Source organism: Takifugu flavidus, chromosome 19 (assembly GCF_003711565.1).
Source record: "Takifugu flavidus isolate HTHZ2018 chromosome 19, ASM371156v2, whole genome shotgun sequence".
NCBI classification, from domain to species: domain Eukaryota; kingdom Metazoa; phylum Chordata; class Actinopteri; order Tetraodontiformes; family Tetraodontidae; genus Takifugu; species Takifugu flavidus.
In genome coordinates this window covers 2,387,253-2,410,479 of record NC_079538.1, presented here as the reverse complement: position 1 = coordinate 2,410,479, position 23,227 = coordinate 2,387,253, and the positions used below count along the sequence as shown (strand labels likewise).

General features: G+C 45.6%; 3 protein-coding genes and 2 long non-coding RNA genes across 13 annotated transcripts; 3 read left to right on the top strand and 2 right to left on the bottom strand.

Moving 5' to 3' along the window:
* Window positions 1-27: 27 nt before the first annotated feature.
* LOC130516038 (rho guanine nucleotide exchange factor TIAM2-like) lies at window positions 28-6,777 on the top strand. Of its 2 annotated transcripts, none has more exons than XM_057016794.1 (12): window positions 28-1,493; window positions 1,855-2,037; window positions 2,616-2,684; window positions 2,757-2,882; window positions 2,954-3,062; window positions 3,131-3,310; window positions 3,788-3,906; window positions 4,014-4,122; window positions 4,535-4,593; window positions 4,733-4,826; window positions 4,998-5,085; window positions 5,323-6,777. In XM_057016794.1, the coding sequence occupies exons 1-12, from the start codon at window positions 1,257-1,259 to the stop codon at window positions 5,873-5,875; spliced, it is 1,926 nt and encodes a 641-aa protein (XP_056872774.1). In that variant the 5' UTR covers window positions 28-1,256; the 3' UTR covers window positions 5,876-6,777. The 2 variants fall into 2 exon arrangements, with proteins under 2 accessions (XP_056872774.1, XP_056872773.1); XM_057016793.1 differs by having other exon boundaries at window positions 28-1,511.
* Window positions 4,398-5,036, bottom strand: LOC130516055 (uncharacterized). Its single transcript, XR_008947342.1, has 3 exons — window positions 4,955-5,036; window positions 4,701-4,795; window positions 4,398-4,621 (listed from the first exon to the last, which is right to left on the bottom strand). It is a non-coding gene; the product is annotated as an uncharacterized LOC130516055 (long non-coding RNA).
* On the top strand, window positions 6,407-10,493 carry LOC130516047 (claudin-20-like). 2 transcript variants are annotated; one of them, XM_057016814.1, is made up of 2 exons: window positions 6,407-8,159; window positions 8,992-10,493. In XM_057016814.1, exon 2 carries the CDS (start codon window positions 9,073-9,075, stop codon window positions 9,871-9,873), a length of 801 nt encoding a protein of 266 aa, XP_056872794.1. In that variant the 5' UTR covers window positions 6,407-8,159; window positions 8,992-9,072; the 3' UTR covers window positions 9,874-10,493. The 2 variants fall into 2 exon arrangements, with proteins under 2 accessions (XP_056872794.1, XP_056872793.1); XM_057016813.1 differs by having other exon boundaries at window positions 6,408-8,492.
* LOC130516052 (uncharacterized) lies at window positions 9,590-13,940 on the bottom strand. Of its 3 annotated transcripts, XR_008947337.1 has the most exons (4): window positions 13,020-13,940; window positions 11,071-11,339; window positions 9,796-10,822; window positions 9,590-9,717 (listed from the first exon to the last, which is right to left on the bottom strand). It is a non-coding gene; the product is annotated as an uncharacterized LOC130516052 (long non-coding RNA). The 3 variants fall into 3 exon arrangements; XR_008947336.1 differs by lacking the exon at window positions 11,071-11,339; XR_008947338.1 differs by lacking the exon at window positions 11,071-11,339 and having other exon boundaries at window positions 9,796-10,813.
* A 765-nt stretch (window positions 13,941-14,705) lies between these two features.
* Window positions 14,706-21,361, top strand: ubr7 (ubiquitin protein ligase E3 component n-recognin 7). 5 transcript variants are annotated; one of them, XM_057016810.1, is made up of 12 exons: window positions 14,706-14,832; window positions 18,163-18,296; window positions 18,398-18,531; window positions 18,738-18,798; window positions 19,009-19,104; window positions 19,186-19,239; window positions 19,415-19,520; window positions 19,761-19,840; window positions 20,007-20,171; window positions 20,247-20,409; window positions 20,497-20,558; window positions 20,711-21,361. In XM_057016810.1, exons 2-12 carry the CDS (start codon window positions 18,180-18,182, stop codon window positions 20,795-20,797), a joined length of 1,125 nt encoding a protein of 374 aa, XP_056872790.1. In that variant the 5' UTR covers window positions 14,706-14,832; window positions 18,163-18,179; the 3' UTR covers window positions 20,798-21,361. The 5 variants fall into 5 exon arrangements, with proteins under 5 accessions (XP_056872790.1, XP_056872789.1, XP_056872788.1 ...); XM_057016809.1 differs by lacking the exon at window positions 14,706-14,832 and adding an exon at window positions 17,185-17,385 and having other exon boundaries at window positions 18,085-18,296; XM_057016808.1 differs by lacking the exon at window positions 14,706-14,832 and adding an exon at window positions 17,186-17,389 and having other exon boundaries at window positions 18,085-18,296.
* Window positions 21,362-23,227: the final 1,866 nt, after the last annotated feature.

Sequence of the window (23,227 nt, the reverse complement as noted above, 5' to 3'; positions counted from 1 at the left end):
TGTGTGAGCGTGTGTGTGAGCGTGTGTGTGAGCGTGTGTATGTGTGTGTGTGTGTGCGTGTGTCTATTTGTGTGTTTAGGTTCATTGTGCTGAGAGACCCAATAGAGTGACCCATTGCACCACTAAATGGCACCAGGTCGAAGTCATCCAGGGACCAGAGATGCTACAAATTTTAACACAAAAATTAACAAAAATAGTTCAAATTAATTTTAATTGCAAAGAGCTGTTTGGCACCATCCATGTAGACCAAATTATAGAAGAATACCAAAGTTACAACTTATTAAGTTCAAAAAATTAAAAAAAAATAAATGAGAAAATTATTTTGAATAGAGCTGATTTGTCTGTGGAAGAACAGAGTGAATCAAGCCTGGTCAAATTTGGGTACCAAAGCTCCGCAACAATCTTGAACAATGTCATGAGATTCTTAACACCAGAACTGTTGACTTGAATTGTTACATTCGTAATTTTACAAATTGTCCCAAATTTTTACAAATTGTACAACCTGTTTACATGGTTACTTAAGTGGATACCGAACAGGAAAAAATTCCACAGACGGAATAGGAGACAGGAGAAGAGATACATTTGACAGAGACCCTGAATCCACAGAAGAGCAGAGGGATCGTTGATGCTTTTTTGATCCACATGCAGAGTCTAGAGATAAGGACACATCCACACAGGTGCTGTTTCTACTCACACCCAAAAGAAAAGACAGGATGCCGAGGCAGCCAGGACATGAAGCCCTGCTCTTCCTGCTGAGAGCTCAGCTGTCCACCTCACCGATCTACCTCCTCTGTCCTCCTCACCTGTCCACCTCCCTTGGCCTCCTCACCTGTCCACTTCACCGATCCACCTCCTCTGTCCTCCTCACCTGTCCACCTCCCTTGGCCTCCTCACCTGTCCACCTCCCTTGTCCTCCTCACCTGTCCACCTCAATGCTCTCCCTCACCTCCCTCAGCTCTCTGCTCCTAACCCAATTCCTGTTTGTGATCTTGGGTCAGAGGTCATTGAGCTGCAGAAGGGTTTGTTTTTTTTGGTTGTGCATTGTTCTGGCTGATAAATCAAAGCTGTCATGTGACTATCTCATGCAGAACTCCCATCCCACACTGACTTTTTTTTGGCCCAATCCTTTCTGCTTCCTGAAGGTCACATGACATGAGATCAAGCAGTTAATCTGGGATTACAGCTTGAGGAGAGTTTGTCTGTGATGCAGTTCTCCAGGGATGAACGTTCTCTGCCAGAAGCAGACAGAACTCTAGATGTTCCTCCTGACCCCCTCCTCCAATGGCAGCAGGGGCTCAGGCTCCCAGAAGCGACCTCTGACCCCCACCGAGACTCCTCGTGTGTCCTGTTCCGTCCGTATAGGAGCACTCTGCTGGGTGCTGCCAGTGGAGGATGAGGAGTTGTTAGAGGAATGTGGAGGTGCAGGCATGATCGGGCACCCTTATGAAGAGCCCAGCGGATACCAGAAGACTGAAAATGGACTCATGCTCCTGGTAACCAGGAGAGACAATGTGTGTGTGTGCGTGTGTGTGTGTTTACAGGAATGTGATGACAGTTTGGTTCAATGACACCAAATATTTGTTATTGTTTTCACTGGATATTTGAATGTTAGGGTTCTTTTACTGGGATTTTATTGGTGTGTTGTTGCTGTACTTGAGGCTGAATTCTCAAGGCTGTTTGATTGTGACAGTTGTGATTCGTGTTCTGTGAGGAAGCTAGTTGAAGCTACTGTATCTTCATTTTACTTTACATAGAAACTAATTTTTTAATAAAACTGATTCTATCATTTAATTTTCTGTGATACTTTTGTCTTCAACCGAGGACATGAATGATTTCCTTTTGTTCCTCTAACAGAATTTTGACCAGAGCTTCCTGCTGTCCCAGACCATCCCAGAAGATGGAACAGCAGAGAGTAATACTCAAAGAAACATCACTGAGGTTGACCTAAAGCATACAAGCCCCATTCAACCAAATGTGTGTCAGCGCCTACGTAAAGTCATACAGGAGCTGGTTGACACTGAAAAGTCTTATGTAAAGGTCGGTACTACTGTGGGACTACTGTGGTACTACTGTGGGAGTACTGTGGTAATATTACAGTACTACTGCGGGACTATTGTGGGACTACTGTGGGACTACTGTGGGACTACTGTGGGAGTACTGTGGGAGTACTGTGGGAGTACTGTGGTAATATTACAGTACTACTGCGGGACTATTGTGGGACTACTACGGTACTACTGCAGTACTACTACGGTACTACTGTAGTACAACTGCAGTACTACTGTGGTACTACTACGGTACTACTGCAGTCCTACTACGGTACTACTGTGGGAATACTGCAGTACTACTACGGTACTACTGTGGTACTACTACAGGACTACTGTGACACTACTGCGGGACTACTGTGGGACTACTGCGGTACGACTGCGGGACTACTGTGGGACTACTGCGGTACTACTGCAGTCCTACTACGGTACTACTGTGGGACTACTGCAGTACTACTACGGTACTACTGTGGTACTACTACAGGACTACTGTGACACTACTGCGGGACTACTGTGGTACTACTGTGTTGCAATTGTTTCAGTGTTTTTCTGAACTGAACCTTGTATCTGTAGGACCTGGTGTCTCTTTTTGACATCTACCTGACACCACTGCAGAATGAGACCTTCCTCACTAAAGATGAGGTAAAGTCTAAGTAACTTTAAAAAAAACAAATTTGCACTCTCTTTCTCAGCCACGTGACATCATTCTTTCAGATGGAGGTACTGTTTGGAAGTTTACCAGAGATGTTAGATTTCCAGAGAGTTTTCCTTCAAACACTGGAGGACAGAATCAAGTCATGTCCCAACTTTAGCAACCTGGAAACACCTGGACAGTTCAAGGTGAGCGTCCCAGAGAGTCCCACAGTTGTGAATTTACTATTCTTAATTTTCTTCTCTCAACTGACTTGAAGAAGCTCCTCCTCTCATTGGGAGGATCTTTCCTGTTCTATGCCGACCACTTCAAGCACTACAGCGGCTTCTGCGCAAACCATATTAAAGCCCAGAAAGTCCTGGAGAGAGGTGACATCTGATCCAGCCTAGGCTCCAGAGAAATAAATAAATCAATAACTCTGTTTTCCTTCCAACAGCAAAGACTGATGGAGCCTTTAAGAGGTTCCTGGAAGCAAAGAACCCAACCAATCAGCACTCATCCTCTCTGGAGTCATACCTGATCAAACCTGTCCAGAGACTCCTGAAATATCCACTGCTGCTCAGGGAGCTGGTGTCTCTAACGCACCCTGACAGCCCAGAACACGCACACCTGACAGGTACAACCCTCACACACCTGACAGGCACAACCCTCACACACACCTGACAGTACAACCCTCACACGCCTGACAGGCACAACCCTCACACACACCTGACAGGTACAACCCTCACACACCTGACAGGAACAACCCTCACACACCTGACAGGTACAACCCTCACACACCTGACAGGCACAACCCTCACACACCTGACAGGTACAACCCTCACACACCTGACAAGTACAACCCTCACACCCTGACAGGTACAACCCTCACCACCTGACAGGTACAACCCTCACACACCTGACAGGTACAACCCTCACACACACCTGACAGTACAACCCTCACACCCTGACAGGCACAACCCTCACACACCAGACCGGTAAAACCCTCACACACCTGACAGGTACAACCCTCACACACCAGACCGGTAAAACCCTCACACACCTGACAGGAACAACCCTAACACAACTTACACTTCTGCTCCTGTCTACACAGAGGCGCTGGGTGCGATGGAGAAGGTGGCGAGTCACATTAATGAGATGCAGAAGATCTATGAGGATTTTGGCCCTGTCTTTGACCAGCTCGCTGCAGAACAGACGGGACCCCACAAACAGGTACAAAACCACAGTTCACACTGGAACTTGATTTGGTCATAAATGGTCGGACATTGATTCCAAGGTTTTAGGCAGTTGACTCAATCTTTTCTCCTACCTGACCTCAGGTGACAGAGATCTCTATGGCCGAGTTTCTGGTTCACTCATCGGTGGTCTGGTTGAATCCATTGCCCCATCTGGGCCGTTTAAGGAAAGAACCCAAACTCACACTCTTCGGTACTTCCACCCTCCCTCATTGCTTCATGCATTCACAGCACCACCCTGCTGCTGATGAGGACAGTGCCAGAACATTTAGATGCCCAAGGTAGGTTTTCTGTGTCAACTGGATGTTTTTCCTCTCTTGAAGACGTTTCGCCTTCTATCCAGAAGGCTTCTTCAGTTCATTAGTTCAGTTCAACTGAAGAAGCCTTCTGGATAGAAGGTGAAACATCTTCAAGGGAGGAAAAACAGTCCAGTTGACACAGAAAACTACCTTGGATAACTACGACCTGGATGATTGAGAATCTACACAGACAACATTTAGATGTGTGAATGATCCCTGATTCTAAGTTTGGATTAAAAACAAGAACACACACAGACACACATGGGTGAGCTGTGTGTGTGTGGTAACAATGCTTTTCCCTCTCAGTCTTCAAGCGTGCTGTCGTCCTGATCTACCGGGACAGCTCAAGAACGAAGAGGAGGCTGGTGGGTATTTCAGGTGTTTAAATTGCTTCTGAATGAAAACACAAATGTCAGGAGGTTTCTGCTGATCACAAAATTGGATGATACTGGTATTTTATGGATCTACCGACCATGGAGGTTTCACATGTTCTCCGTCTGCCAGACTGGTTCTCGGTCAGCTGATGTGGATGCCTTCAGGTTCCACTGGTTGATCCCCATTTCTGCCCTTCAAGTAAGACAAGATAACACAATCTCAGGTGAGTAACAGAATCACAGACAGAGGTGCTCAACAGGTGTTCTTCCATCCGCGATTCACCTGTTGTGCAGTCAGAAGTTTAATCACAAAAATCACAGGTGATTCAATCATCAGGTTGTTCTTACAAACCTCTAAAGTGTAGCGGGACTCCTAACTGATGCTGTGTGTTCAGGTTGGCAGAGCTCCTGTGTCTGGGAGTTAGTTGACTGTAGACCAGATGGGGCGGGGCCACCAGAGACCGTGTTCCAACTCTGTAGCAGGTTCAGTACACACACACACACACACACACACACACACACAGTCATGCACACCCAAACACGTATAGACACACAAACAAAAAAGTTAGTTTGGGGCATATCTGAAGCTAAAATGTTAGTTTTGTGAGACTAAAATGTTAGCTTAATGATGCTAAAGTATTAGCTTTGCTGCCCTGAGTTTGAGCTTTACATGTTTCAGGACTGATTGATGATCCTGTTGATGGATTATCTGTGTTTCAGTGGTTTGGAGACAAAGGCTAGCATTGTGCGAGCCCTTCGCTCCCTTATCAGTGATGGAGCCAGCTCCCTGAGGAGAAGCAGTCCATTGATGGCAGACGGGGGCAGCTCGTTGAGGAGGCGCCAGCGGGGGCGACGTTGCTCCACGGGTAAGAGAATGACTCATGTCCTAACAGAGGAGCGCCACGGACCCCATGGCCGTCCCCTGTTCCGGGAACCCTGCTCGGAGCAGCTCTCGTCCTTCTCCTTTGACTTAAATGGTAGGAGGAGGCACCGCTTGTCCCTGACTGGCCAATTAGAGTCTCAGCTACAAAGACTTAACTTCGCAGAGCAAGAAGATGATGTGTTAGCATCATCTCAACGCGAGGACAAGAGGCGGAGCTTAACCCTTCGGCCAAGTCCTACTGACATGTTACATGTGTTGGAGAAAGACTTTAGTGTTCAGAGCATGGCCTCCATCATCACCGAGGACTGCTTCTATGACTCCAAACAGAAAGAGTCCCCACCCCCTGCTAAAGCTAGCACGCTAACAGACAAAACCTTTCATCAAAATTAAACAAATCACACAACAAGAGAACAGACCAAACATCACAGCGAAATATTAAAAAACAATTTAACATGAAATTAAAGTCACACTTTCCCAACTGGGCATAATTCTCTTTGACCTTCACCTTGACCTTCACACTGTATTGGCATTTACCCCAACAACAAAAATCCCATCTAAATATTTTTTTTAAAATATTATATTAATAAAATGAGTGCTGCATCTTATTTTTGCTTTTGTTTTTTTTAGATTATTTTTGTAAATCATTTTGATGTCACTGAGAAAATCTTTATAAATTAATATTCCTTCTTTATATAAGCAGCTTTTTCCAAGACTACAGCTCTGTTCATCCATTTTCTTAGTTAGAATTTATGTCATGGCACAAACCCACAAAACACACTGTTGAAATACTGTATTTATTTATGTCTTTTACATTTCACCAGTCATTTATTAGATATAGATATATCCTATATATATATATATCCTTATATATATATATATTTAGATGTATCTGCTCACAAAAACAGACAACTGAAAAATGAAATTGCAATAACAATATATATAAAAAAGGCATTCAAACAATGAGGCAGCTGCACAGATGGGCGTAGCCCCGAGGCCGCGTCCATTGCCAGAGCGTCACTGAGGCCTGGAGGACACAGCAGAGTCCTGGTCTCATTGGGAGACATATTGAGTAGCTGCTTGTGACTTTATGTCCAATTATTGTGTCTTAAACGTTTTCAGTGCATAAAAATCCCATTTTGATTTGAATGAATGTGTGTAATTTTGTCTGTTTTATTCCCTGTGTTAGTTTAAAGAGTCGAGTTATTAATGTAATTTTAGTGTGTTAACAATTGGAGAAACTGGCGACAGTAGTCAGGTCATCTCTTCAAAATAAAAGATTCCTTAGTGTTGCAGATTATTTCCATGTTTCACAGGCAGACCTCAAAGCATCCAGAACACTGAAATGATGTCCATGAATGCAGCATCAGCTGGAATGTAAACAGAAAACTGATTTGAGTCTTTATAATTACTCACCACAAATGAAAATAAGATCATTGAAAGAATCTTCTACATGTTTTCTGACCCCTTTATCAAACTTAAGGTGAGCTCAACCAGAACAATTAGTGTCCTTTTTGGCATTATATCGAGTAAGCAAAGGGTGCTGGGAAACATGTCTGTTTGGAAATTTGTTCTTTATTCTAAGAAGCAATAGTTAGTTCTTTTATTTTATAGAACCTTCTGTTGAGTTGTTTTAACATTTTAGCTTATAAAAATGGGATTTAGATTTAAAAATCTTCCAGCCCAGCTGGTGGGGGCGCTGAGAAGCAAAAGGTTCTGGATTCAAGCCCCTCTGGTAGCAGGAGGTGCCAGACCACCTTCAGAGCACTGTCAAGGTACCTTGAGCAAGGCACTAAACCTTCAACTGCCCACACACTGCAGAGGCCCGATGACCCCCAAAATACTAAAGAAACAAAAGAAAGCATTTTTTTTAAAAAGGGGGAGGACCCAACAAAAACCTCGATTAATACTTTTCTTTACTTTTCATCTTCAGGCCAGCAGAGGCGCTGATTTATCCGCGGGAGCGCGGCGCTGCAGTGGCGTCATCTCTTCTGCGGCGGCGATTGTTCAGGTGGGGCTGTGAAACCCAGGCGTGCCTGAGCAGGTCTGATAAGAGTGGCGCTGGACCGTTGTGGTAATGACCGGCTGGCTGCCATCGGCTGCTGCACCCTCTTATCATGGCGCCGCAGTGGACGCCTGTCAAGGCTAAACAAAGCAGCTGAGCGGCTTTATCACCATCCTGCAACGCCGCAGCCGAGACGTCAGCAGATATGATCAGTTAGCATCAATAATCACAGGCGTAGATGTGCGAAGGGTCCGTAAGTGTCTCATCATGACGCCCATATAATGGCGGAGGACTTTTCGCAGTGCAAATACGTCATCAGAGTAAAACCTGTGTGTGACTCTCAAAGCACGGATACTTTCCCATTTCCGAGCAGTTGTGCGGCGATGCGCAGGGCTGCCGACCTGACGGTGGACTCATCAGATAAGAGCGCTGCTCTGCGGCGCCTCGGTGACCTTCAGGTTAGACGCAAAAGCAGCTTTAGTTCCCGCCAACAGTTTCTTCTCGTAAGAAGTAAATGGAAAAACACTCGCTGCATCCTCAGATGGATTATGCTACATGTTCGGTTGCCGTGGAGATGGAAGGCAAAGGGGTAGTTACAGGCGATTAAACACACACCCTGTGTTTTGTTGACACGTCTCCTCCTGGAGCCCACAGCTGCTGTTGGCGATGCAGGTACGACCGACAAACCTCCCAACAGTTGTCTTCTTCTTCTTCTGGTGTTCTGCTCTTTATGAAAACTGGACTGTGAAGAAACCAAGTTCCTCCGTTTCGTCACGTGTCCGCTTCATCAAGGTTACCGTGATTACGATGCTCACGTTCACGAGCAGTGAAATCGTCTCTACAATGAACCAATGGCAGCATCAGAGGGGTAAAGGTGCTCCGGACCGCCAACTGACCGATGAAGCCAGTTAGCAGTGAAACGGCAGCAAGTTTCTCCATCGGGGCAAAAACACGGCTGTGTGTGGGGGAAGCTGCTCTTGCACATGACTATTCTTTTCTCTTGAGGTGGGGTTTTCACCTTTTCCTAACTTGCAGGAATAATTGTACATTTTTGCTCCATTCTACATAAATCAATCATCCAAAAATAAACCCAATAAAAATAAACTAAATTGGGGGATTAGCTTCACTTTAAATGATTTAGCTAAAGTTACTAATTCATTTCAAACAAAACATCGAATGTTACATTGTTCCGCAGTGTGTGTGTGTGTGTGTGTGTGTGTGTGTGTGTGTGTGTGTGTGTGTGTGTGTGTGTTTGATGTAATTCAGATTTGGAAGGTTTAGAGTCCCCTCCGTTGGAAAGGTCCCCGGGGACGCTGCAGCTTTAAATGAACATAATTGAGTGTCAATGATCGCATCAGCTGCAGAGCAAATGTTGCGGGAAATGGGCGAGCGCGCTCTGCTGCCCACCGCCGCCGCCGCACAATCGCACATCCAACACCGGACCATCAGCAGCCGCAGCTGTGCGTCCGTCACGCTCACATTTCTTTTTGTTTCTCCTGATCAGTCCATCGCTTTGGAATCATTTGCTGTCAGGTCCCGAACAGGACACCACCGCCGCCGCCGCCGCCACAGATCCGGCTGAGCGATGTTGTCCACGGCAGTCCAGATTCTGGCATTTGCCTTGGCTCTCCTCGGAGTTCTGGGGAGCACCGTGGCCACACTGCTGCCCAACTGGAAGGTGAGCATCAGCACTTGGTCCAGTCTCGTGACCCCCGTGTCGCAGATGCAGGGTCTGTGGATGGACTGCGTGTGGTACACCTCCGGCGTCTTTAGCTGCACGGTGAAGCCCTCGGTACTGTCGCTGCCAGCCTCGCTGCAGACCACACGGGCCGCCATGGTTGTGTGCTGTGTGCTGGGGCTGTTCGGACTCTGTCTCGCCTCCTTGGGGCTTAAATGTACCCGATGGGGGGGCAGCCGCCGAGCGAAGGGGCACACAGCGGTCGCTGCGGGGGCATGCTTCATCCTGGCCAGTATCCTCTGCCTGGTTCCTGCGTCCTGGTTCACCAACCAAGTCATCAGTGACTTCCTGACTACAGACCTGCCTGAGAGCAGCAAATACCAGCCGGGTGGCGCTCTTTGTGTCACCTTCCTCTCTGCTGGCTTCCTCCTGTCTGGAGGAGTCATTCTGTGCATGTCCTGCCCCGGGAGGAGGGGCAGTCAGCCCAGCGGAGACTCCCCCGCTGATCCAGGCAGGTTCCTGGTGCAACGAGGGGACCGGAGCCGCCAAGAGCTGCAGACTGAACGGAAAGGAGAAGAAAAGAAGTCAGCGCGTCAGCAGATAGATGGTGTGATGCAGAAGAAACTGGACACGAAGGCCTACCTGCCCCCTCACAGACTTCCCCCAAAAGGTGCGAAGGACAGCTACATCCTGCAGGAGTACGTGTGAGCTCCCCCACTCAGCTCCTGCCCGGGTCTCTCAGCTGAGTCTGTGTGGCTGATCCAGCAGGGGCGGTGGGAGGGGGGCCTGTTGGAGGGGGCGGTTCTCGTAGATGTTTTACCGGTCCAAACCTGGAGCTCTGGGACATGGAGAGTGATGGTCATCATTTTTCACACACTGTCCCACAATCAGCAGGCAGTTCGGGGGTGGCTCCAAACCAGCTGAGGGCCGAGGGCTGGACCTGCTGACAGAAGAACTAAAGTGTTCTGATGCTTTGGGACTCTGAAAACGTGTAAATGTTCTTTACTTTTTGTTTGGACTCCTGATGTAAAACTGCTCCAAACAGGCATGTGGCAGCAATGAACACACACGTGTAGACAGCAGATTTTGGGCTGAGATGAAAGAAAACAATCATCATAGAAGCTTCTTCTCAGCACCAGACGTTAGCATCTTCACCCCCAAATCAGACAGAGCAGCTTGACTGTGATTGGCTGAAAATTTTAATCAGAGCAGAGATGGGCGTGGCCTGTATTTCATATACATGTTGCTTTTACATGTACATATAAAATGTACATATAAAACATGTTTTTGCACCTTAAAAATAAAATGTTTTTATTATTCATCTTCAATTTTGCTTCGAGAATCATTGTTTTGTTAGAGGCTTGATGAAATGTCAGTTTTTGTGGTGATTTTGGAGCCCCGAAATTTGAACAGGAAGTGATAATAAGATGGTTAAAGTCAGCTTTGGCTTTAGTTTTGTCCTTTATTTCCAGATGGAATCAGAGCAGTCATGTCCTGGTGCTGTCAGGGGGGTAATGATGCTCTTCTCTTTCCATTATGGTCTGACCATGGTTGGCTGCATATCCTCCCCCTCCCCCTCCTCCAGCTGGAGGTTAAATCTCCCCAAGGTGGGCGTGTCTTCTAGCTTGAGGGGAGCTGTCAATCAAACCTGGCAACCCTTCACAAAACAAAATTGCTTAGTCATTTTAATTATTTTAACAAGGAAATAATTACAACACCGACAGATTTGTATGTCACGATGACCAAAGTCATTTTTTTATTCCTAATTATTCCCTAATCTGGGCCATGGGGGCGCAGCCTAAGGCAGGAGCACACCTGGACAGCGGATCAGGTGTTTAACTTCACTGCGAATATTTACGTCTTCTTATGTAGGCAGAGGTTTGGATTCGAAATTTAAAAACGTACATTTTTGTTTTTTCCTCAGTAGATTTTTCTTGAATCGGTGTCCCAGTGTGGGGAAGGAAAGTGCCCAATGATTCCAAATGTTTGTCTTCCTCCCAGGTCCACCGCTGTCCGCCATCCCATGTGCTTTTGGCCTCACATGATCCCAAACCCAAACAGCCACGTGTCAGCCTGGTTATAGGAGCTGGTGTTTGTGTGCAACAATCATGACTGTGGTGCAGCTCTCGCCGGGACGGTTCGCAGCCGAAACGCAATCTGGACTCTGACGTCATCTGAATATTAAAAAAGGAGTAATTGACGTTGTAGAACCTTTGAGTGCCGGGTCAGCCTTTACTGGAGACTTTGCCTTTCTAACTGGTGTAGCGTGATGGGAATTTTTAAAAAAAACAAAAACTACTATTTTACAGTCCCAAATTCTGAAGTTTGCGGTCTTGCGCTCAGAGCTTTGACGCGTTGAAGAGACGCAGCTCGTCACCTGGGATGGGGGGGGGGGGGGCGGCCTGTTCACACATCAGTCTGGGCTGAAAGCGCAAAACTTCTCCTCCGTTTTGGCTGAATGCCTGAAAGGGGGATCCAGCCTCCATCCTCCGGCTCCAGTTATCTCTAGTCTTAGTCAGCACTATCAGCACCCCTGCCCATCTCCGGGGGAGTTCCACACACCTCCTGCCACATTGTTTTGTGCTCCATGCTCGATTCCCGTTTTGTTTTTGGCTTGTTTGACCAAATTCCTGGTAATTACCTTCTTTTCTGCGTGGCCTTGCATCTGCCTGCTCCTCTCCTGGCTTTCTTAACCAGGTTCCAGATCCCGGATTCACTAGATTCACCCAACTTTTAGAATCCTCTAGTGACTAGAGGATTCTAAAAGTTGGGTAACTTTCCAGCAGATTCCTTTTCGTTCAGATTTACTCTTGTCTGTCTCCTGCCTTGACAGAAGACCAAGGAATGTAGCCACAAACTACTTCTTCCTGCTTCTTTTTAGTTTTGTAGTTCATGTTTGCTCATAGAAGCAGCTCAACCTTCAATCACTGTTGTTCTTCAAAGGTTCACTCTTGATCAAATGCTAAAGCTCCAAGGACAAACGTGCCCGTAACGGTGCGCGTATCTGCCTCGTTACGGACACTCGCTGGCCATGAATGTGTACTACAGTATGTTGGTGCATGCACGGAGATAATGGTTTTCCGTAACGTTTTGCTCTGGATTTGGAAAACGTTTAATTCATTCTTGAAGTGTCTGAAAGAAAAGGGCTTTAATGTCTTTGAGCTTTCCTTGGTCTTCCACCACACAGGCAGGTGCTGCTCTGATCGGAGGCTGCTTTTTACTTAAGATTACTTTTTAGTGATGTTCTGGATTCTGGAGGGACTTTGACTTTTAATCTTCCAAAGCCAGGGTTACTTTGGTGGTGTGCATCTCTTCAGTCTACGGATGAAGTGCTGATCTACAGCTTCTTCTGAAAAGTTAGGACCTAGTCGTCCATCACATACAGGAAGAGTCCTAAAAGCTGATTTATTGAAGTACTTTAAATCAATAACAAAAAGTGGACAAATAAAGTGTAAAAGCCAAAAAACAAATTAAATTATAATGCATATAATCTAAAAATATTCCAGTTCCCCTCAGTTTCATCTCCTCGTCATTCATGTCTAAAACACCAGGTGGCGCTAGAGGCTCTGTGCTACCCAAATCACGTCATTGTTACGGTCAGGTGACAAAACAGGAAGAACTAGTCTCGAGCCTTCTTCCCGGAACATCGACCCATCCGGGAGCGACAGCGCACCAGAATCGAACCAAAACGAACCTCCAGTTGAATTTTGACCCGAAACTTTCAGCGTAAAGGAAGGTAAGATGTGAGAAAAAAACGCATCTAAGTGGCTAACACCTGCTAGCAGAGATGCTAACGTGTTTCCGTTGAATGGACTGATTTAAAACCAGGCGGAAGAGTTTACAGAAACACAAACCTTTGTTCAGAGGACGGAGACGTACTTTACGAGGCAATAACGGATTGATTTAACAAGGTTCCATGTCGAGCTTCATGCATCAAATACAATAAAATCCTCCAATGGAACCGCAGGTCCTCGGAGGTGATACCGCCTGTCTTAAACAGCTTTGGTGTCCACTCCCTGTAGCTCCCACATTAGTTGTAGCGCCACACAGTGGACACTAAATGGCACCAAATACAGAGGTGGTCGCAGTCGAGTCTTTAACATCCACCAGATACACTTACACCAGGAACTAGCTTTCTTCATCACTTATCATTCTCCAGTTTCTGACTCCAAGAATGACTGTGACAGTCTTTGGTGATTGGGAGCTCTTTGGTGGACGTGACCTTCACCAGGAGAGTGAAGGTCATGTCCATTTGACCTTGATTCTTGCGCCCCCTGCAGGGACTCCCCCAGTGTCACCACTATCGTTACTGGTTGACTCTTGTAAACAACGGCAAGAAACCCTTGCCCTGATGAAGAAATAAATATGGATTGTTATCTTTGCAGTATGGAGGATGATGAACTTCCGTCAGAGGATGGGATGGCTGTGCGTTGCGTTCTACCTTCTGCTCAGCGTCATGGCCGTGTACTACGTCTTTGAGGTCCACGGTGTGGGATTAGAGCATGTGCAGAGAAGCAGGCCCCCCTCGCCTCCACCGCCAGTCGTTAGCTGGTCTCAAAGCATCATCAGTCGCCTGCCGCCGCTCCCTGCGTGGATGTGGGCATCGGTCTTCCTGCTGCCGTACATACAACTTTTCCTTTTTCTGTTCTCGTGCACGAGGACCGACCCCCGAGCAGTTGGATACTGCATGCTTCCTGTCTGCCTGGCACTACTCTGCAGCCGTCGCCAGGCTGCCCACAAGCTGATCAATCGGAGAGGGCCACCCCTCATAGACACATAGGACGGTTGGGGCTGAATCCACATACTGACGTGCTGACGTCACATCCTGTTTGCCCACGGCTTCGTCTGTCAAGAGGAGTGTCACGTGTTGGGACAACCTGTTGGAGTCCACTGTTTCATCCTACTGCAGAACATGAGCTGATGTTGGGTCAACCTGACTGTTGCTATGGTTACCCACAGGCTGCTGAAAGCCCTACCTTAAAACCTTTGTTTTGGTTTCAGGGGGCAGAATGCGGCAGAACGTTGCCCTGACACCCATTACGTCATGTGACTGATGTAAAGGCTCAACAGGCTCCTGAACTAAGAGCACACAGGTAGCCAGTGAAGAACACCTGTATATCACAGGACACAAGGTGGTTACCAGGATGTTGTTATAGAAATAAAAGAATGTAATTTACTTGGTGTCTCAAATAAAACTGAAGTGGTTATTTATGGGTCATCGCTCTATCTGAAAATATCAAAATGTATTTTTTTTATACTTTGAACGTGTTCATAATTGAGAGCTTTCCTTTCAAACATCCACACTTTTCTCGTTGCCTGTTTATGTGTGAACTCTAGGGACTAAAGATCATGACACTTTTTTTTGGCGAGTTGATGATGTAAAATATGTTAAATCTGTATAAATGCTGATGTTTACAGGGTAATGAGGGGAAGAAGCCGCTAATTGATCAGTGATGAGCAGCAGAAACTTTATTATGACGGCGCGGGAACGCCTGTTTTGGGTCACGTGGTCCACACAGCTCATTGCTGTCACAAATAGAAACATTGTCTTTTTAAGTTTTGGTTCTTTTGGCTGGAGGATGCGGCTCAGCGTTTAACGGCTCTTCTGGCCCGTCGTCGTCTTCATCACTGTCCTCCACCTCTTCCTCACCTGCGATAGGTAACCAGGTAAATCACAAAGCACAGGAAACGAGCCCGTGTGATGCTAACAGCGTAGTCACAGCTACCTTGTGTGTGTCCGCGAGATTTTTCCCGCTCTACCAGCTCGCTGAGGAGTCGCGACGCGACGCCGTTGAGCTCCTGAACAGCAGCGATCAAAGATGTCAGGTTATTCTCCACCTTAACGCTGATTTGTTCCTTTACACCGTCCCGGAATGTCAGCTCTGCCAGCAGAGCTGCTGCAGCCTCCATCTTCTTCTTCTTCTTCTTCTTCTTTGGGGGGGTAACGGCAGTTGGCATCCGTGATTGCGCATTACTGCCACCTTCAGGTCCTCTTCCTCCTTAAATCTTCTTAAACAATCCAAAAGAGGTCAGACATAAAAACACCTCGGGTCTCTACACATCTCAAACTGCTCTTCTCATCCCCGTCCACCACCCTCCACCAGTTTCCTCAGTACATCCATCATTCCTTCTGTATTTTGCCTGCACACTTCAAGTAGTTGTTCTGTTGTTGAATGTTTCCCCACACTGCTGTTGCCAATGTCCATTTGTTTCTGTCCTATAATTTTGTTAATTTCATTTCATTTTCAGCAGTGCTCCTCTGAGCTGCTTCCTTTGCTAGTTTGTCAGGTGTGCTGGGTCCCAGAAAAACCCAACACAAAGTCCTTCCCTGCACACTTTCCATACTCTGTGATTACATTCATTATTGGTGAGTTTTGATGCTTCTGCTACTGAAACACCAAGTTAATGACGTCAGTATATGATAAGATCACTGTGCTGACATAAATGTTGCAAACAATTCACTAGCAATTACACTGATGTAATCAGATGTTTTTGTGTTCAGCTAAAAAATTCTGGAATGCACCAAAGATTCTGTTTGTGCCTCCTTTGAGCCATCAGTAAAAATCTCAAGCTATCTGCTGCAAGGATAAAGTAGAATTCACTTTTAACATCTGTATTTTTCTTACTTTTTTAGTCTTGAGAGGTTAAAGGTCTATTATCTGGCTCTCACATCGGTAAACAGGATTATTGAGCCACACGCGAGTCTCGTCAACATCTGACCAAACATGCCTGTATTTACTCAAAACTGTCCTTTTGCGTCCTGTCTTTGTCTCGACTCATCTGTAGATCTCCCTTTATAGGATGAAAATCCATGTGGCCCCATAGTAATCTAGAAGTTAGTTTCATTTAACAGTTTCCTCCTCAGCCACCCCACTCTGCAGGAGTTTTTGAGCTCTCCTCCTGTAGGTCTAAGCTCACTCCGCTGCTGATCCATATACTTTGCTCCCGAGACCTCACCTCACCTGTTTCTATATCTGCTTTCCAAGGACTGTATCATCAGTGACCCATCTGGAATGTTGGTGAATATATCACCTACCGGTACTGAGAACAGGGTTGGGCTAAACACTCTCCCCTGTGTTGTCAGGGCCTTGATAATTCTGCTCCCACCTTCACCTGAATAGGTTTTTCATTTCCAAAAAATCCTAAACCTCATTAAATATATTTCCAGTCATCCCTATTAAATGGAATTTTATCAACAGCCCCTCAATCCACAAAATGAGTGTTACTCTTCCACACCAAAGAATATGGCCATTAATTAGCTAAAACTGCCACCTCTGGCTTCCCTGCATTCTTTTTTTTTAACAACAAACTTATTTTTCTTTTAAAATGTGACTTTAAGATTAACAAGATTCCAATTAAAACCTTATATGAGATTAACAGAACCTCCTGCAGAGCAAAACCCGCAAGCTGGTCACGGAGTAATCAGCATTATAGAAAGTGTGTTCGTCAGTGATATAATAGATGGTCATTATTAGATTTAACTTTTTGTATTTTTAACCTTTTCAGTTCAACACAATGTAACATGTAGGCTACTCTTAAATAGTCCAACATGGTTTATTTAATGCAAAGGAGATTTGCCACCCGGAAGCTAAAATAAAATGTAGTCAAGCTTTTTAAATCAATACGTCAGATGAAAAACAAAAGTTTTTCAATTTTATATAATTGTCTTAAATATTTCAGCCAAATGTCTTTATGCTTTGTTGAACTGTATAAATGACTGTTGCTTTTGTAAATGACATTTAACAATTTTAAAAATGTGAATGGTGTCTTTTCGGTGAAAATGCGTAATCAAGAAGAAAAAAAAACTACGGCAGCGACAGACGGACTTAATGGCGCAAACTCCCAGGCGCATTATTATGACGACATAATTCCATTTTTATTCCCATTCCATCTTGTTCAGCCGTACATATTAATAAGGAAATTTCATGACATTGTTGTAATAATTTAAGAGTCAATTGTGTTTTTAAGTGACAAAATAATTTTCTAAACTTTATTTTTTCGTTTCCGTTAACCTCTGACCGGGCAATCCCGCCAATTATGATCCGCGGAAATAAACCGGAAGTTTTCGTTTTAGCTCGTGTCTGTTAGCGGTTTGGATAACTCGGACCTCACCAGCGGGTCAGACTGAGTTGATCGTCAATAAAACTATCGTCTTTATCAAGTCTCCTGGTGGTTTGGACACGACACCAGTCCGTCTTCTCCCAGTTAGTGGTCCGGCAGGTCGGTAAGTTTACACTGATAGAAGTTAGTTGCGTTGGTTAGCATTAGCACGGACAGGAGGTAACTTGCATTGCCAAAGCAAAAGATGGCCTCAAACATTTTTTTTTAACGAACACAGCGTAAAAGGCAACAATAACCCCACAATCGGACCAATACAGACTCAAAACAGCAGGTAATGGGCGAAATCACTACAAAACCTTTAATTATTAAGAAAAAATACTTGAAGTCATTTATCCACCAAACAAAGGAGGATGTGAAATTTCTCCATTGTAGAGATATTTGATCATAAAATAATGTTTGTATATCAGAAACAAGAATTTCGATGGCCCATATCTACAGACGTGAGACAAGTTAAAAATGTCAATGTTATTTAATTCTAATAATGGCTAATATCTACCAGAACCACTTGGACACTAGGAGGAGCAACCCAAAATACCGTTATGTTTCATTAAAAAAGAGCCCGCCTTGCATAAAATGAAGGAATTCTACCATTAGTTCAATTTGAGGAGTAGGTCGCTATATATTTGGATTGTGCATTTTTATAGTCATACTTTTATGTCTTGTCAAAGAAAAAAAAAGACTTTAGACCAGCAGATTTGTTTGTGTGGCAGATATTAGTTTACTGTCTCTCAGACAGTGTTTGGAAGAAATCTGAACTTCAGGTTTCAGGAAATTACAGGTGGCGCTGTTTGACTCCAGCAGGGCCACCTGACGCTGCATGGTAACACTGGATGGAACCTAGAAAAGCTTTTTGAAGCAAATAACTTTATTTTTAAGTGGATTTTGGGCTGAGGATGTCGGAGGAGCAGACTGTGTCTCTGGTGGATGTCCTGCAGGAAGATGAGGAACTGGAGGAAGAAGCTTCAGCTGTACTGGGAGGAAGTGACTCGGATCACTGCTCGTATCCTCAGGTTGGCTCTAGTCTTCCTTAACTCTGGAACTAAATGCAGTCCACAGATTTTGATTCCTTTTGTGCTATTTACGACTGTGTTTTATATATATATATATTCAGGGCTATGTGAAACGTCAGGCTCTGTATGCCTGTAACACCTGCACACCAAAGGGGGGCGAGCCGACTGGTGTGTGTCTGGCCTGTTCATACAAGTGTCACGAAGGTCACGACCTCTTTGAACTCTACACCAAAAGGTCAACACTTGGGTTTAAATTTATCATTCTATCACAGTAGTGCTGCATGCAGACCCCACCCTCACAAGTCACACATACACACTTGTGTGGATAGTGGAAACACACTGACTGTTCATCCAGTAAATTCAGAAGGCTCAGATCATGTTTAAAAGGTGATTATGATCCGGATGTGTTTCTGACTTGATCATCCTCTGTGGTTCCAACAGGAATTTTCGCTGCGATTGTGGAAACAAGAAATTTGCTGAGCTGAAGTGTAAACTCTTCCCTGTGAGTGTAACCTGTCCTGTGGTAACTCGTCAAATCCTCTAATTGTTAACAGGCTGTGGTGCTCTCGTTATTCTTATAAATTCACTGTGTGAATAAACGTAATTGATCCAAAACACTAGTGTTCAGCGGAGCTGTGCATCCGTCTCAACATTTGGATCACAAACAGGAAGTGCTTAACACAGGTTCTTGTGTGTAACGGCTCTGTTGCAGGAGAAGGACAGCGTCAACAATCTGAATAAATACAGTCAGAACTTCTTTGGACTTTATTGCACTTGCAGTCGACCTTACCCCGACCCTGATGACCAGGTGAGGTGATGTCGCAAGGTCACATGACCAGCAGGTGTGTTTGCCCATCACTACCCGTCTGTTAATGTTTGTTGTGTGCAGGTGGAGGATGAGATGATTCAGTGTGTGGTGTGTGAGGACTGGCTGCACGGACGGGTGAGTCTAAAACATCACTGCCGCCCTGATGATGATTCTGGGGACTGAAATGGTTCACCTACACTGGTTCTACACCACTGAAAAGTGCTGCCCACTAGAGTTCAGTCACTTGGAGGTGACTGGTGGTGTGGCGCCCTCTGGTGGTCGTTGTCACTTACCTCGCCTGTGTTTGCAGCACTTGGGCTGTGTGGTTCCAGACAGTGTGGGGCTCCTGGAGATGATCTGCGAGTCCTGCATGAACAAAAACACATTCCTTTGGACCTACGCCGCACACTTGGCAGGTATTCCTCCTCAGATTTTCATTTGTGTCCCTAGTTTATCACCTTCCTGTTCCCACGGGGATGGCAACACATGCTATGTTTCGAATCCACTCCAGCATCATGAAGTTTGTTCATGTTGTTAGCTGCAACATCCTCAACATGTTTTTTGTGTGTCCGATAAATTGTGTGGCCCTCCTCTGGCTGTCATCCACTTATTCTCTCACTGTTGTCCACTTCCTCTCTCTCTGTCGTCCACTTCAGTTTCTGGCACAGACATACAGGTGAAAAAGGAAATGACAGCAGACGAGTCCAAGAGAGATTCTCCTAACGAGACAGCAAAGGTGATGGTTGCCACGGTGACAGTAGCTCAATCTTAAGGGTGGCGGAGGGTTGGTGTCTGAGGAGATGATGGCTCGGCGGTCAGCCAGCACGACATGACGATAGACGAGACACATTACTCCAGGTAAAGTGACGACTGTCTTTAATGTGCTACAAATCCTTGACCAGTCTGACGGGGACATCCAGCCCAGCTGTAAGCGCAGCCGTGAGGACTTGGGATCATGCTGCAGGCTGAAGGAACTGCCTGTGATTGGTCAGACCAGAGTCCAGTCGGGTGCGGTGTTTCTGCCGTCGTCATGGCGCTCCAAACTTTGCACCTGTCAGAGCTGCCTGGTAAGTCTCGTCCAAGCCTGTGTTGGTTGAGGCGGCAAATTACATCACCGAGGTGACGCTCTGCGTCCTTTTCAGGAGAATCTGTCGGCCACCGGACTGTCCTTCCTGCTCGACGAGTCGGACACAGTCCTCGCCTACGAGAACAAAGGGAAGACCAGCGAAGAGACGCGCCAACATGATCCTCTGATGTCTGCGCTGGACAACCTGAACCGGGTCCAGCAGCTGGAGATCATTCATGGTATGCTACAGTAGGAGTACCGCGTGATGCTGAAGTAGCTTCTGGTGCACATGGTGCTGTGGCATAACACTTCCTGTTCGTTGTCAGGGTACAACGACATGAAGAGTGACCTGAAGGACTTTCTGCAGACATTTGCAGCAGAAGGAAAAGTGAGTGTGATTCCACATGAACACATTAACCCACTACTGCCATTACCTGCTGGCTCATGACGCCTGAGCAGCATTCTTGGAAAACAGGTCTCATTCGTCTTCAATGTTGGCAAAACTTGATGCCACGTAACCACGGGGTTTTCCTGTGACAGGTCGTGACCCCCGATGACATCCATCAGTTTTTCGAGCAGCAGCAGAACAGGAAGAGACAACGGTTTGACAGCGGCCACTGCATCTGACGACCTTTGACCCCTCCCCTCGTCATCATCATTATCATCCCTCCTACTGTTGAACTAGTGGTCACTTCCTGGGAGTTTTCAACACCAGCAACCTGTAAAGAATCTTTAAGCATATTGTAGACTCGGTGGCCTGACTGAGTGGTCACTGGTGGTGTTCAGCAGCACCTGCCCAACACTGGCTCTGTAAAACCACCACAGAAACAGATGCTGCCCTTTCCCATAGTGTTTTAGTGCTTTTAAACCACTTATTTTTAGGCATTTGTTTCATGCAACACTACACAACTTTACACACCATAAATAGCATCGACTGCATACGAACTACAATGAAGACTACATCAACAGGGGCGGAGCGTCTTGGGGGCACGCCCCCCTCGGGGGTCGTCGAATAAAGTTCCTGTAACAATGATGTGTCCTGCAGGTTGACGCTGCCATCTTGTGGTCGGCTTTTGTAAATGCGGTTGCCGTGTTATTTTATGGTTGGCCAACAGTTAATCAGGCGGTGGTTGTTTGGTTACCACTTGAGTTTCCGCCTGTGCCAGAAAGTAAAGATGTGTTCAAAGTTGATCTGGTCCTGATTCTTGTCTCCTGTAGCACCATAAATTGAGTAACAGGCTGGAAAGCGACCTCAGCAGCCACCTGATATTTCTGTGTAGGATGAAGAAGACACCTGATGTTTCTGTGTAGGATGAAGAAGACACCTGATGTTTCTCGGTGTAGGATGAAGAAGACACCTGATGTTTCTGTGTGTAGGATGAAGAAGACACCTGATGTTTCTCGGTGTAGGATGAAGAAGACACCTGATGTTTCTGTGTGTAGGATGAAGAAGACACCTGATGTTTCTCGGTGTAGGATGAAGACACCTGATATTTCTGTGTGTAGGATGAAGAAGACACCTGATGTTTCTGTGTGTAGGATGAAGAAGACACCTGATGTTTCTGTGTGTAGGATGAAGAAGACACCTGATGTTTCTCGGTGTAGGATGAAGAAGACACCTGATGTTTCTGTTTGTAGGATGAAGAAGACACCTGATGTTTCTCGTGTAGGATGAAGAAGCCACCTGATGTTTCTCGGTGTAGGATGAAGAAGACACCTGATGTTTCTCGGTGTAGGATGAAGAAGCCTTTGTCACCTGCTGACATTAACATGTTACAGACTCTGTTGCTGAACATCAAACACTAATCAGCTTTCTGTTCTTCCCCTCTTGAATCATCCTGCAGCTGGTTGTTCTCCATTTGCTTCTGCAGAGGTGATCCAATCATTGGCTTTGTCCAGCTGTCCTGACATTTGACAGGCTGTTTACTGACTGTCACTTTTCTATGTGATCCTGTTGCTAGAACCTGATTTTCATCTCCACTCAACGATTTAAGCTACAGTTTGGACAATCAACAATGTCTAAATTAAACATCTAATCAGCAGGCATCTGGGTCCAATGTCCACCCGCTCCTCTTCCTTTCCCCTCCTCTTCCTAGCCCTCCTCTTCCTCCCCCCTCCCTGTGTGTCCAAGTTCTGTGTGACTGAGCAGCTCCCCATGAACTCACCAGAACCCTGTGGACCTGGGAGAGTGTGGATCATTGGGTTTAATGCAGCTGATGATGGTGCGCACCGTCCTGAGGACCATGGCAAATGTTCCTGGATCTACTCTGAAGGAGACGAGGAGGTGGATCTACAGCAAACCGCCTCGGAACAAGATCGGAGCTGCTGTGAGTCTTAAAGAGAAAAAAACTAAACTGATTAACAAATTTAAAGATTAACGAGTTTCAGTATTCTTTCACCTGTTGGATTTTATAATGGCATTTTTCATGCTTATTATGTTTGTATTAAAATGAAGACATGACTTAAGAATAAAATCAAATTAAAGAAGCAGAGGCTGAACATGGGGACGATTGCTTGTTTTTCCCTTGGAGGTTGTCATGTGACTGTTTCTCTGCGCTCTGATTGGTGGTCTGGTGTTTTAAACAGCAAAGTTTCTTCGTAATGTCGGTGTTCACCGTGGTCATGCTGACTCCAGCCGCCTGGATCCTTCATCACCTGCCCGAGTACCGCCAGAGGTCACGACAGAATCCTAAGACCTGAAACACTCACCTCCTCCTCCCCATCACCATCATCATCATCATCATCACCATCATCATCATCGTCGTCACATGAAGACGCATTTTAACCCATCAGCTCATAACTGTCAAAGAAATTAAAGGATTTAAACAATAGTCTCATCTTAATCTTCTTTTATTTCTCCCTGCTGCTTAAATAAACAGGAAGTGTTTGTGTGTCTGAGATAAAAATAAAGTCTCAGTTTGTGTTTGAACAGGAAATGCTTGTTTATTTTCAGACTTAATCCCTTCCTGTTTAAGGAGAGAAGTTGTCTCACAGATGAGAACATCTTCATTATCTTTGTTGGTCAGAATGAGAACCAATCAAAAGTTCAAGAAAAAA

Excerpts from the sequence above, each read along its gene's own strand:
- LOC130516038 (XM_057016793.1), top strand. The coding sequence starts at position 1,257 with ATGTTCCTCCTGACCCCCTCCTCCAATGGCAGCAGGGGCTCAGGCTCC. Across the intron at positions 3,311-3,787 it reads AGAACACGCACACCTGACAG|AGGCGCTGGGTGCGATGGAG; the intron begins GTACAACCCTCA and ends CTGTCTACACAG. Across the intron at positions 5,086-5,322 it reads GTGTTCCAACTCTGTAGCAG|TGGTTTGGAGACAAAGGCTA; the intron begins GTTCAGTACACA and ends TCTGTGTTTCAG.
- LOC130516047 (XM_057016814.1), top strand. The coding sequence starts at position 9,073 with ATGTTGTCCACGGCAGTCCAGATTCTGGCATTTGCCTTGGCTCTCCTC.
- ubr7 (XM_057016810.1), top strand. The coding sequence starts at position 18,180 with ATGTCGGAGGAGCAGACTGTGTCTCTGGTGGATGTCCTGCAGGAAGAT. Across the intron at positions 18,297-18,397 it reads ATCACTGCTCGTATCCTCAG|GGCTATGTGAAACGTCAGGC; the intron begins GTTGGCTCTAGT and ends ATATATATTCAG. Across the intron at positions 18,532-18,737 it reads TTTGAACTCTACACCAAAAG|GAATTTTCGCTGCGATTGTG; the intron begins GTCAACACTTGG and ends TGGTTCCAACAG.